Source organism: Synchiropus splendidus, chromosome 3 (assembly GCF_027744825.2).
Source record: "Synchiropus splendidus isolate RoL2022-P1 chromosome 3, RoL_Sspl_1.0, whole genome shotgun sequence".
NCBI lineage: Eukaryota > Metazoa > Chordata > Actinopteri > Syngnathiformes > Callionymidae > Synchiropus > Synchiropus splendidus.
Genome location: NC_071336.1, coordinates 27,700,405 through 27,715,047, shown reverse-complemented (window position 1 = coordinate 27,715,047; position 14,643 = coordinate 27,700,405). Strand labels below are relative to the sequence as shown.

The 14,643-nt window shown below is 41.1% G+C and overlaps 1 protein-coding gene across 5 annotated transcripts in view; it reads left to right on the top strand.

Moving 5' to 3' along the window:
- The window catches only part of col11a1a (collagen, type XI, alpha 1a), a 67,142-nt gene that overhangs the window by 7,986 nt on the left and 44,513 nt on the right, over positions 1–14,643 (top strand). For 2 of the 5 annotated variants that reach the window (XM_053859978.1, XM_053859977.1), the window contains exons 4-8: positions 1,612–1,774; positions 7,939–8,064; positions 9,266–9,358; positions 10,560–10,655; positions 13,190–13,459. In XM_053859978.1, the coding sequence (XP_053715953.1) occupies positions 1,612–1,774; positions 7,939–8,064; positions 9,266–9,358; positions 10,560–10,655; positions 13,190–13,459 (748 nt within the window). Of the gene's footprint in view, positions 1–1,611; positions 1,775–7,938; positions 8,065–9,265; positions 9,359–10,160; positions 10,347–10,559; positions 10,656–13,189; positions 13,460–14,643 lie in introns of all 5 variants that reach the window. The other 3 variants (XM_053859980.1, XM_053859979.1, XM_053859981.1) reach the window with 2 other exon arrangements.

The window sequence follows — 14,643 nt, the reverse complement described above, 5'->3', positions numbered from 1 at the left end:
TCCTGAGTGCTGCAGTCTGACCTGTTGTCTCAGGGCAAACACCCGGCACAGGATTTTGAACACATCTCAGTTTGGATGAGTTCCAGCCCCTGCTTCTTGTCTAAATCTGTAGTGACGGCAGCTGAGGTCTAAACCGAACACAGTCCTGGTGGATTTGTGCATTGTTACCAAGACTAGTGTGTCAGGCTTCAATAGACGGGTACAATGATAATATTGATGAGGCGCACAAGAGAATTATCGCTTTTATTTAACCCACTTTGGATTACAGTTGGAATTCTTGACACAATTTAAGCTCCTTATGAACCATTTTAGTTTCATGCCACAAAACAACTATTATTATTTATATTGGGTTCACTCTAGATGAATGGTCTTGGTGACCCTTATTTAAAAATAGAGATAAATTCTCTATCCTAACCTTCTGAACTTGACCATTTTATTTCCATCTAGTTCTTTCATTTCATTGCCTTGTCTTGTGGCTCCATCCTTCATCCTTCTTTTCAAGATGCCTTTTCTCCTCCATCACCTTCCTCTGGTTCATACCTCCTGCTGTCTTTCCCTCATGTGTCTGTCATTCCTTTCATCCTTTTTTTAAATATCTTTTGCTCTCCTTAAATGGTTTTACTGCCCTCTTTTCTCCTGATTCCACAAAATGACTCACCTACCAGTCTGATATACTTCTGTTGTGATCATGTGACCAGTAATTTCCTGTCAGTTGCCTCATTAGTACTATTTGACTGGCTCGTAAATTGTCACATGACGCACATGTTTGTGTATTGAGGAAGCACCAGCGTCTCAGTTATCCATGGACGAATGCTTTCTGCTGACACTTCTGGAATGACCACCAGCGGTCATGATATGTTTTCATGTGTCACTGATCCTTTTCACAAAGTTTTTTTGCGAGCCGATGTGTTGAATGAGTATTAATATCAAATATACATTTGTCCTTGCTGATAACTCGAGTTGTGCCACGTCCCATCGTCCACCTCGGAACAATGTTTTGACTGTGTGTCTCCTGCTCTGGCGAGGCAGGCCTTCCTGGATACCGACACACACTTTCTACAATGTTCACCATGTCTGTCATGCCGAGTAACCCAGAAGGGGGATTAAGTTTGGAGTTTAATGAGTGTAATCCCGTGTTAAACAGGGCCAAAGTGTGAGGCCAAGAATGCGCTCCACTGCTGCCTGCTATGCAATAGCCTTAAAATGCAGTTGCAAACGGTCCAGAGAGGAAAGAGGTGTGAGACTCACGTGTGACCTTGGTTAACCCTTTGCGTTTAGGCGTGATGGCCACCACAACATTCAGTATACGTTCATGTGTTGTGCTTTTGCATGGGTTTAAAAGCAGCTTCAGCCCTTTTAAAGTTCACTCATGGTGATTTTTACCTCAGATAAAGTCGGTGAATATGAGTTTTAAATCGAAATTTGAAACTCGTTTTGAACAAGGAAGATAATGTGAAGCAAAAACTGTGCCAGAACGGCAAGATAAGATTCATCATATTAGAGTGGGTTTTTGAAGTCTCTTTTCTTCACTTTTTTTGAAACTGTGATATTCTTTCCTTTGCCATCTATAGATGAGGCCAAGCTAATAATTGTGTTGCTCTCTTTGGCCAGGTGGCACCGTGTAGCCATCAGCGTGGAGAACCAGACGGTCACTTTCATTGTGGATTGCAAGAAGAAACTATCCAATCCCCTCCCGAGGAGTGAGCAGAGCTCCATCAGCACCAACGGCATCACTAGGTTTGGTACCAGGCTTCTTGATGAGGAGTATTTCCAGGTAAGAGTCGCTGTGTGGTGGCTACATGCGGAAATGTTGCTTTGTTTTTTTGTCCTACACTTCATTAGGAAACATGTAATTCATAGATGTGTTGATGTGTATAGCTACTCATAGTTCACTGCCCCATTCAATAGTATTACAGTGTTTTTCAATTGCAATTGTAGTAAAAACAGTTTCCTCCTTTGGTTTCTAATGGCATGTTTTTCATGGAAAGGTTTTCTGTACCTGTCTACATACTGTATACAACACGAGTAACATCACTTATGCAGGTCCCATAATGGAATGCCACAGTTGAAGCATGTATTACAGCAAACGCTGTGAGAGCAATTTCTTTTTAATTGTATTCCTGGATCAAAACATTTGTGGATGTTCATTCACTTCTGGCTAGTGAGTTGAATTGTGTCCCTTGTGTGGATGAGCTGGTGGAGTGAGTCTGAATCCGGGCTGTGGAAGGAGAGTAAATGGATGCAACTGTGATTTATATGGATATCAATTTATTCTGTTTTCTTTTTTGTTATTATTTACCAACCTCAGCCACAAGTGATCAACCTCTACTTAACTGATGATGTGTATGTTTATTATTTCAACCAAATGTACCTTGTTCTATCAAGCCTTACCAGAACCCTCCCACAAAACCATTGTTATTTGGTTCACAAAGGAGACAAATAGCACCACCAGATCTGTTTTTACTGTCCTTTTTTGTTGTTGCCGTAAAGAGAAACACCTGTGTATAAAACGTATTTGCCGTTGAGCAATTCCAGACCTTTATCCTTTCTTACAGGGTCTGTGCATATTTCTTTTTCAGTGAATACCAACCACAGCATTTTTGTGTTTGGTGGTTTGCACTTCCAGGGTGTCATGTATGACATGTGTTTGTGCCTATTTCAATGTCTTTTTTTATGCTGTGAGCTTAAAGACAGTTTGATCAATTCACATCTTGTTTTCAGCTTTGAAAATAACCGATCTCAAATGGAATCACTCAAAATGCAGTACTCAGGTAGATCTTGTTTGAGATGTCATGTAGTAATTCAAAGTGAAGATTGCTAATAGTAGAGTTAGGAGCAGGTCTGTGGGAAGTGAAGGGTCACTGCAAGGTTATTAGTCGGTTGTTTGCTTGTGAAAAGCGTTGGTTTGTTTATGACCTCACTGGCAAAGAACAGTCACTACACAGATGCCATGTTTGAATCACTGCCCTGTTTGCAAAGCCACGAGGAGGCATTCTTAAAAACAAACAATGTAAAGATATTTGGTGATTTATTTATTTTTAAATTGATGAGATAGTACATCCATGACCTACTTTCCCCTGAAAGCCATTTGAAGAATGACAGCAACACAGTAATGGATTACAACACCATACTACACAAGGATGTAAAACAAAAAGTAGTTTTCGAAATATGTTTCATTTTCAAGTGCAGAAACATAACATCTCAACCCTTTAAATTATTTTTTACCATCATTTTTTCAACTAAATGTGTCTCAAATGCGTGAATTTGTAACCAATCACCACCCTCCGTGTGTTACAATAGGCTCATCCTAATATGTTAAGTCTTAAGAAAAAGTAATTTTTATCAGCTTTCATGTCTGTTGATATAATCCAAGGAGGTCCTTGAATTCACCATTCGAGTGAAACACTGTGTCCAGTCAGACAGTTGGCCAGGGGAAGGGCTGAAAATCAGAGTCATAAGTCAACTAACAGGGTCTTTGCTGTGTGGTTTTTGGAACAGCCTTCCTGTCTGTTCTCTGTCCCTGCTCTCCGTGGAGATCCCTAGGCCCTGTGGCATGATGGGATATCAAGTGAAAGGAAATACCTCCGTCTGCCTTTTAAACTTGGGCTTGAGTTTAAAAATAAATAGCATATCATGTGATGATCGGATTGTCAACCGAAAAGACAGGCGTGTTTGATGCTAAAATTATGATTTTCAGTTTTATTTAGGAACGGAGAACCGGTTGTATCCATTTGCTCTGCTTTATACGATTTATTTGCTCAACTGAGCTGCATTTTTCAGAGACGTCTATTCATGCCATACCTGACCCAGGTTGGAGTTGACCACCGTCGCATAGGGATCTGGTTTAGATGAATGGGAGTCTTTCATTGCCCTGCTCAGCCGAGCTCATTTCCTTGTCTCCTCCCCACCCTGCACATTCTCCCTTGCTCACGAGCCTTCTCCTCCCTCCTCGCCCTCCTCGCCTTGAGGCTACTGTATCAGCGCTGAGGGGGGCAACGGACGTTACAGAGACACTGAATCTGCATTGACCAGATATTCACATGGATGATTTAAATATCAGTCTCATGCTTTTCTAGCAATGTGACAGTGAATCCGTTTGTTATTTCGACAAGTATATCTGCACCAGGGGAGCGATCAATGGCTGTCGCCTGAGTCGGTTGGTGTCGCTCGAGTCTTCCTGGCTCTGCTCTCTGCTCTTACAGCAAATGTGACCATCTAGACTTTGAAGTGGCGGAGCTAATTGCTGTATTGGGATGTCTAATTACAGCCAGCAGGGGCAGAACTAAAGGTTTGTTGCCCTGGGCAGAGGTACGTCAAAGGACCCACACTGACAGCCACTTTGTGTGTTTTGATTTGACTCAGTGATGTTTACTATCAGTATAATTACAAGATGTTGGGATTTCATGGACGTGACATTAATTCCGTGCTGTAGTCATTTTTACTGCGCCAGCCGAATGAGGATAGCCAACTAAGAGTGTGTGTTCTGGGTGTATGTGTTGTGCAAAAAAGGTGACATGCGCTTACATATAGGCGATTTATTGACATGGTTAATCACCATTTTGGGAGTCACCATTGCTGGTATATAGGTGGAAGTGATTTCACACTACGGTGTGCACAATACAGGGCAGCATGAGGGGACCATGGAACCACACATTCAAAAACATGTTGACTGTCCAGTGGTTGTCTGAGCCTATGTGCCGTGGTTGACTAGTGACCGCTCTGTGGCTTCCTCGACCGTACTCATCCATATAAGCTCCCGCCCCTACCGTGCCATAACGCTCCGAAAATGGCTGGAGAAATGTCCTATACGTGCAACTCCAGGCTGGGATTATTTCCTACTCCATTTATCATCAATCTATTTAGTGACCAAACTTTCAAAGATTAAATTTCAGCTTCTGGTCTCACCAAGTTTGACTGTCCTCTGACATGTACATTTGAATGTAAATAGAAACAGTTGAATATTTTTGCCTTTACATGGCAAACTGAAACAATAACAATACAATTTGTAACTTTCTATGAAATACATAGATGGATTTTAAGGATAGAAAATATTGTTTTAAATGAAGATGTATGACTAATAATGACCAGTAAATAATTCATTTCCCTATGCTTGATGTGTGTATGTCTTACATTTGCGGCTACAATCCGTCATGAAAAAGTAAAATATATATATATATATTCCAACTGTACGCTGATTCTAATAGGTACATTAAATTGACATTATGAATGTAATGGTAAGACACATTTTCAGCAGCTCAATATTCCAAATAAAACATTCCATATAAATCCAAATGATCATTTGAAGCACTTGACCTCAAGTCGTCATCAAGGCTCCGTAAATTCGAGAGCTTTTTTACAAGCTCTCAGCTGTTGATCTTGACCCCACTTCTCTTTTTCAGCCTCTCTTTTCTCGTTGACCTGTGACCCGGCGGTCATTAACACGCAGCCTCTCTGTCCTGCCTCAGTGTGCTGTAGCCGAGGGCTCCACATTTCGGAGCACTGGCTTGGCTCCAGGCTTCCTCGGGCTTTTATCTCAGCGGCTCACAATGGAAGACAGACATGGGGCCGTAGCGTAACGCTCCCCAGGTGTTTCCCTCCACTAAACATCTTTTACCATCCCAGCTGCTCTCTCTTAATCCAGGCTGGTCTGTAACTTGAATCCCGCTCAGTTGGCAGTTAAGAACTGTTCACACCATGCTTAGTCTTTGAGCTTCATATTTAGTTGCATTTAAACCTCATATAAACTCTGCTTTTGGAGTCTGTAGTATGCATTTTGGTTAGACTCTTCTGTGTTATGGTCCAAACTGTCAGCTGGTGTGATGATCCAGTGATCTCCGGGCCGACTCCCTTCCGATTCCAGTGCAGACGGCTGGCTCTCAGTCTGAAGTGATTAAAGCTACCTACAGTATATGCTGTGTTCAAGCAGTCGCTGTTGCTCCTATAGTGCCACCTCAGGTAATGTATGTCAACCTGATTCATGGCATAGTCGTGACCGTTTTGTTTTAAGAGTAATCAAAAGTTGTTGTGTGAGAGGCAGAAACAGGTGTTGAATTTTTATATATCCATATCAGAGGAATTACTTAACTCCAGTTAAAAGTACAAATCCTTGAGAAAATGCAACAGGAAAATGCTCTTTTTTGCCTATTTTGATAGCTTGATGTGATACATCATATTTAGTTGAATGGTGTGCTTAGCAAACATGTTGCTGGCTACTAGTTAGCATGTCAGCTAAACATTAGGGCTACTGAGTACCTCTTCTTGTACCTGTATTTTGTTATTTACTGTTGACTGCATGTCAAAACAAAAGCATCTGAACTCTAAGTTAATTGTTGCTAACTTTTGTGGTCTTTGTAAACATTGACATGTTAGCGTTGTTAGCTTGTAGGTTATACTCATGCACTAGACAGTGGCATACATTTACCGCTCAGGAAGAGATCACTATCATGGAGGTCAGTTGCACTGCTATAAGCAAAACATTACTTACGAAAGAACTGATGAGAAATAGAGTTAATCAAATAATGGTATAGTTTCAATGCATTTTTGTTCTTCATTTCAGTATAATAGAGACATTAAGGAGAACGTATACCCAAAGGAAAATTTACAAAATCAAGGAAAAAAAAAAAGGAAAATAATTTCACTTATACTTATAGACAGGCTGATCTACAACACTACAAATTCTTGGAGTAAGTAGCAAGTAAAAGATGCTGACTGATATTTTACTTTAGATTTACATCAAAAGAGTGAAGCAAATTCATAAACATTCCTACAACTTTGCCTTTGTTGCATTCCTCTCATGTATGAGGGACACAGGAAAGCTCTCTGGACTGTGAGATGTTGATCGATGGCTATGCATAGATCACATGGGGCAAGCTGTAGCACATGGATGTTTAAAGTAAGGCACATAGTCATGGTTCCAGGGAGAGAGGAAACATACTCCTAACATGTTGCAGCTCGTTCATTTTCCCTTGTTTCTCTGCCAATTGTCTATTTAATCCATATGCACACAGTCCTGACTCAATTATTTATCTGGATTAAAGTCACGTACTCTGTCCTTTCCTTTTTCTTTTCTTTTTGCATGGTGTTTAAAATGTTCCTGCCCCCCAAAGAAGAGGGTTCGGGCGGCTATAACTCACCAAATAAAACCCAGAGACAATGTGGTCGCTCCCATGCAGTGAGCTGTGTTCTTTGGCTGTCGGAGCAATAACAAGCCAAAGACAGTGCTGGCATCTTATCAAGCCGTGTGGTGTCCTAAACATGGCGACCATTGTGGTTTTAAAGGATTTTTGCTTGACCGCATCTGGGATTTTTAAGTCTCTGCTCTTTCCTGTTTTATAGTTTCAAGAATTTAGGCCATTGTGTATTGTTGTTTTTAATTTTAGCTCTGTCGTTTCACACAAGTTGCACTCTCACTTTCGGTCACCCACAACTGTCCTGCTGTCAGATGGAAGTTTCTACTGGTCAAATCATATTTTTGATCTAAAGGAATAATAGAAAATGTCAGCTTTTGAATGCATAAACGGCAACTCGCATGCTTGCACTGGTGTATCCAATTTGTCGTCAATGGAAAGCACCACTGCTGCGGAACAAGCGCTAACACCAGGTGTTTGTGTGTCTGGAAAATAAATGTGTATTTGATATCCCCGGGTTAAACCCCATCACTGGCAATGATAATCATTTCCACTCTGTCTGAACTTCTTCCCCAGTGCAGCACCACACACGTGTGGGCTTACTGGCTTGTTTGTTTGTCGAGGTGTTAAATCACACAAGAGGGGATTTTACTCCAGACAGACTGTGCATAAGGGCCCGACGATCAAGCGATACATCAGCTGTAATTTTATTGTGATACACGCTGCCAAGCGTCAAGGTGTCGTGTTGTGTGTCATCACAATTTTAGTGTGCTTCTTCTCAAGGTGTTTCCTCGCTTTATTTTCCTCCCAGGGTGACATCCAGCAACTTCTGATCGTGGCTGATCCCACGGCAGCGTATGACTACTGTGAACATTACAGCCCGGATTGTGACACCCCCCACGGTGAATCCCTGCAGGCTCAGCAGGCAGAGGATGAGGTAAGGAAACTGCAGGCAGTCAGAGGCGCTTTAGTGTCACAACTAAAGAGGTTTTTGATCTGTTAAAAGGAGCAAAATTGTGGCTCTACATGTGTTGTGTCACTGACTGGGTTCCATCTCTGGTGTCATTGGTTGAACATCTATCATTTTACTGGCTGATATTGAAAAAACAAATGCTAAAAGTTTGCTTCTTCATCTTTCTAATATAATGTTGGAGTCCAAGGAAAGCAATCTAAAATTATCAACTCTTTATATTATTATGGGACTATGCGAATAATGAATTTGGAGGAAGTCCAAAAAACCTTGTAGATATTTATGCACCAAAAAACTAAAGAAGCTGGATACTCTGATAAACTAAAGACAAGTGCTGGTCACAAGACATGGACTGACAGTGGCTCCAGGGAGCGAAAGACGCAGAGTGGGATGTTGGAAGTGTATGTATGGTGTAGTCTGTATGAAAGGTGGATGATAACAGTAACAAAATGCAGGCAATGAGACAACACATTCAGTTAAAGAAAAGGAAACAGGAACAGAATTGTTTGGAGAAATATAAGTCATAAGTCATTGATAATAACGGAGTATAATATTTCATTTAAATGTTTGAAGCTTCAATTCTTGAATTGATAAACTTGAGTTTATTAAAAAAAAACCCAAATAATAAAATAAAATAATCGAAATGTTAAATAGATTTAAATGTATAGGTGACGTGAAATTACTTATTTATTTATTTTTTATTATTCAGAGGATCAGAGATACTAGTTGGATTACTGCTGTGAGTTTGGACATTAAAAACAAGTATCACTTGCAACAGAGAACTTGTCAAGTGTAAAAGCGGCAAACTGACTGGAACTATACAGAAGGCTTTACTGTCTGACTCGTGTTGTGAGCGCACACATTGATGGTCGACACCAATGCGGATGGCATTGACTTGTTTATTCCCAGATTTCTGTTGACTGTGCCCCACGTTATTTTTGTTATGGAATAATGACCTTTCCCTCATTCTCATCTGAGATGAAAGGAATAAACCGATTCACAGGAGTATTTACCTTTGTTCTGAATACAAATAATGTGCCAGGATTATTTGGTTTGACCATGCGCAGGATGATGCATAACTCGCATCATCGTTTTGCTGAAGTTAATGATCTGATGCTCATGCTTCAACCTCTCCTCACCCCTCTCTTCTGTCTTCCAACCTCTCCAGTACACTACTGACGACTTAGATTACTCTCCGTTCTATGATTACTCTGAGGGAGCGACAGACACCGCTCCGACCGATGAGTATTCTGAACCGCAGGTAAATGGAAAAAAGGACGAGATAAATGTGTTTGCCTTCATGTCTTTGTGTGTCTGCTGTATCTGTTGTGTTGTCTGTGTCTCACTGTTATGTTTACATGCACAACACTGTTGAAAGATTGGTTTCAAATATCATTGCAGAGGTCCTATTTGGGATTTAAAGTGGAACATCAAAGTGACATTGGAATAGTCGATAGTCTGAATATGGCTTGTGCAAATAAACATAACCTGATGTCAAGGCTGCTGCCTCGGAGAATGCATTCTGCTTGAAGCATTTCTTTGCAATTCAGCATCTTTTTAAAACATTTTACGCTAATGCAAATTCTTTTATAGCGATAAAACATCTCCACAAAAATGGGTGTTACATGTCATGTTTTAAAGAGGCTGCTGAAGAGCATATTTGTGCTTTATTTTATAGTCACAGGTTGTTTATGCCAGGGCTCAGGAAAGGGTGGTGTCAATTGCTAAATGACTTCTAGCTGTAACTTAGTCAACAGCAGCACCATTTCTATAATAGAATTGGATTTCACTCGACTCATCTCTAGCTGTTGGTTGTTTAACTAGAGAGCATAGTTCGTACTTGTCTGTTATTAATTGGAACTGTATTGTGCAGATCTACCCCAAAATGAAACAAATGCGGTCCAAAAATTGTTGCATTTCACCCTTTCCACAGCTTGTCCTATTAGCTAGCTAGAAATAATGATATGCAGCAGTGTTTGTCTGTGCCTTTAAGTCATTTCAACCTTTAAATGTTCCATGTTTGTCTTGGTGTTTTTATTTTCTTTGGTCGCGACCTTTTCCAGAGAACGAAACGTAGTGTCTCCATGAAAAAGAAGAGGACCACAAAGTCCGTTAGCAAAACTAAGGCCAAGCCCTTAAGGTTCTTGGCTGCCAAAAAATCCCCAGCTAAAAAGTTTGCTGCTAAGAAGAAGCGACCGATGCATGGCTACCAGGCCACAGCGCCGGCCCGACCCAGAGGCAGTTTTAGGGTAAACATTCACATGTAGCAAAAGAACAAGTCCCATCAAGATCTTCCCGTGGCAAGGTTTGAAAGGAAGATCTGTGATGGCAGGCCGAGAGCTCCCTAACCTCTACCAGTAGACGTAGCCAGCTTGAGACATCCTCTAGTAAATAACCTCTATTTGAAAGCTGTGTGCTAACCCTTGCTTTATTCTTCTTTTCCTTTTTTCACCATGACTCAGCTAAACAATGTAGGAGATTACAATACAGACATTGACTACGGAACTGTAGATGATACTCAAAGTCAGTCCCCCTTTGGCACGAACGGACCATATGAGGTAAATTTTCATCTTCTATTGTTATCACTTTGTTGTTCAGACATTGTTTTCCAGGACGTTTTTGACCAACGAGGTGATGGGTAGGAAAATGATAAAGACCCAACTACTGATAGATGATGTACTGAGCTCCAGAACACACGCCTGAGCACTTTTAGGGATAGACAATTGCCCAGTGTTAGAAAAAAGAAAAAGTCGCAAAAAGGATTTGGAAATGTTGATAGCATATATAATAATGCTACCCAACACAGACATCATTTAAAGAGGTGATATGTATTTTACTGCATCAGTCTTGACAGGATTAGCTTTACCTCGGGACATGGGGCAAAGCAGAAATGGCCAGAGATTTTCATCCCTCCTGAATGCGCCTTGTTCGCAATCTTTAACGTGAGATTTCAGTACTAGGTCCTCGTTTGGACGTTCCTAGCTATTTTCAGCCTCTCAATTTTCACATATCCATTTACAGAAAACATTGCGTTCACACCAACTCGCGTATGTCTGCAGCCAGGACACTCCAAAACTGTAGGTGGCAGTGTAATGAGAAGCTGAAGCCAAGTTAGCCAATCAGGATCTCGAAAATAGCAACAACTGTAACCCAGTCAAGATCTCCACTCCGGCCGAAGTTTTTGAAAAGCATTGTTTCCAGAGGTGATTCTCTGTTTGCGTATAAACAAAGGCTGCAAGAAAAGGGATATTTCTTTGTTTCTGAAAATAGCCAGCACTAGCAACTTTGGTGAAAGGGTCCAGGAAGATCACCCCAGGTGACACTAGTCCAGTACCTATGGACCAGTAGTCTATCATGCAGGGGTCTCACACTAGTCCTAAAAGGGCCACAGTAGTTGCAGGCTTTTGTTCCAACCAAACAACCAATCCAGTGTCAGCTGAAACAAGCTGCACCACACTGAATACAGTCTTAGGGCATCTGGCTAGTGAAAAGGTGACCTACGATTCATCGGAACAAAAACCTGCAACCAGTGCAGCTCATCTGTCTGAGACCCATTGTGTAGAGTGTACATTTAATTTTGTGGCTTGGCATTCAAATGTTGATGCAACCGATGTTCCTCCAAACTGACATTGAAAACAAGCTTTCACCCCAGTCCAACTTCTACTCTTTATTATGCTGCGATCCAGTTACCTCAGAAGTGGGAAGTTGGAGCTTGAAATGCCGAGTTTAGTACAGACCAGTTATCAACCTCACAAAACAAGATAGTGACATCGACAAAAGTGTACTTGTCTTGTTCAGATAGAAGCAACTTCTTGATAAATATGAGCTTTGTTTACAACTAGAAAACCGGCCAGATAAATGTTTTCATTGAACATTTCAGGGTAGCCATCGTGGGTTGAGTATTTGCGGTGGTGATCCTTGAGGGGTAGTGACTGGGAGTATCCCAGTTCCAAGCACAACTGGAACCCACCCTAAGCAGCATAATCAGGAAGTAGCGTAACATAGAAAACTATATAGTACTCACCCGATGGTGCGCGGTGACACATTGGCGAGTCGATTAACCTCTCCCAGTGTCATGCATTAATATCACAGACGTCCCGGCGTGAAATTATATGACCCCACCACCTTTGGTAAAGCTAATCCTGTCCAAATAGTGACACTCAAATAAAGACATTTCAGTCGTAGTTAGCACAATGCTAATCGAATACCAATAGTCCAAGACTGAATCAAGGGAAACTGCAGTGTTGCCTACCACAGAGGTTTCCTCAAAATGTCTTAGGACTTGTGATGTGAGTAAACTACTCTTGGTTCCACTATTAGAAGCACTTCAGGAAGCGGATTTCTGCCTTGAACAAGGTCAAAACTTGTTTAATATGACAACATTCCTCTGCCATTGCACCACTCGATGGAACTCTATCTGCTTATCAGGATCTATTTTGTTACGTTATGATTACTAGTTCTCAGTCATTTCCTCCTGAAGAACTATGATCGTAATAGCTGGTCAGGTTCGAACCTATCTGAAGATAATAGATGTGAGCAGACAGGCTGTATGGCAACGCTGGTCACATCATTATCTCCTGCGAGGCTGAGTCAGCAAAGGGATGACTCCAGGTTGGTATGAGAAAGTAGTGCCAAGCACATGCTTTTGATTGCTCTATACAGATGTGTACCATTCTGACCGCTTAAAAAAAATTCTGTTTCACTTTGTATATTTGCAATCACATTCATTAATGTGCTTTTCATGCTTTAAATGCTTTTATGGGTTTCAGCAGACATTGTTCATATTGTTCCTCTTGCTTGTTCTTTCTGCCAAAGAAAAGCAACAGAAAAGGAAAAACATGTCTGATGAACAAACGTTGCCAATGAATGCTAAACTTCATGCCCTCTTTTTTTGCTAAAATGGTGGCACTTTATTGATCATATATTTTATTGCCTTGCTTAATTTATTAGCAAAATAACGTGTCACCATTTCGCTTTTTATGATTTTTGGTAGCTGAAATAACATAGACTGTTTGCTATAATTGGTTAAGCTAATGTGTTTTCTTATTTGCTTGCATTGCTTTCTCCTTCTTTGCTTGTCTATGAACCAAAGGCTGTGGAGGAGGATGTTGTCGGAGATTATTACACCGATGCCACTCCCATTGCTCTGGAGCCCACCGTTTTCCCAGAAACAGTGGACAGCACTGGTGCAGATTCATATGACTTTAAGGAATATGATCTTAAGGAATATGACTTGGGGGCGATTGACAACAGGTTGTATGATTATGGGACTTATGACGAGTATGGTAAAGCCGACCAAAAACCCACTGACGATGAGGTGGGGCCTGGGGTCGCAGCTGAGACCGACGTATCCGAGAGCACCGTAAGTATCACACCCAGACCTGGCGCCTGCTGGGGGTGTGTGCATGGGTAGGCTGTCGACTCATTCTTCGCTTCAGTCTGTGACTTGTCGTCAGAAAAATGAGTCTCAAGCATGTTTAATGATCTCGAAGATTGTATTTGTACCGGGTTGTTGGTGGTTACTGCATGAAAAACTCGATGTGGATTCTCTTCACCTCAACTAGAACCAGTCACTGCCTCTGTATTCTCTGTATCAGTTACACATCATTTTCTCATTTATCTTTCTTCAGCTTCACTCAATATTGTCAAGACAGTTACAATATTTTACCAATTTACACGGATGGAAATCTCCTACTAAATATTACTGCGTCTCAATGGCCTTTAGCTTAGGAGAAAAAAATATTTTACTGTCCAATACCACTTAATATATAGTGTGTGTAATGGCACAAGAGCAGCTAAGTGGAGGAAAATGAGTTGCATAGCTTTTGCTGATGTTAACGGGGAGTTATGTTTGAACGTAACTGGTAAATCAATCCTTAAAGCATGGATGTGTACTTGTTAACTTTGCAGCAAGCTCTGAAGTGGCGTTTGTGAGCCCTTCCATGCAGCATGTTTCCTCTGGGAACTCCAATAACCAGCCATGGGCCAGATATATAGATGCGTAATTGATATCTATAGATTATTGCTAGTTTAAAGTTGAAATATTCTCGATGTTTCTCATACATTTCAAAATCTACTTTCAATTCTGATGTATTTTAAGGATTCTCCTAAAATAGTCAACGGAAAAGACGAACAACTGAGAAAAATAACCAAACGTGAAAGTTATGTTTCAGATGCATCATAATGAACAAAAAATGTCAGTTTTATAGTTTTACTCTGACTCCTGGAGGGCCACATAAATACAGTCAAAGGGGAGGATTTGGCCCTCGGGCCGCATTTTGCCCAGGTCTGGCGTAGGTGGTCGCCTGTCTATCCATGGATGACTAGTGTACGTGGACAGTTAAGAGAAGTAACAAAGTGAAAGAAGATTGCACATTTTTTCTTACATGGTAGCAGACGAACAGGGAAACTGATCAGTATTGACATCCACAGCGTTGAAAAATAGTCCATAAATTAATCCACATCAACTGATGTCACTTTTCCGCTGGACGCATCTCCTTCATTAGCGCACCTCTTCAGTTATTAGTGTTTCTTTCGTCGCATGAT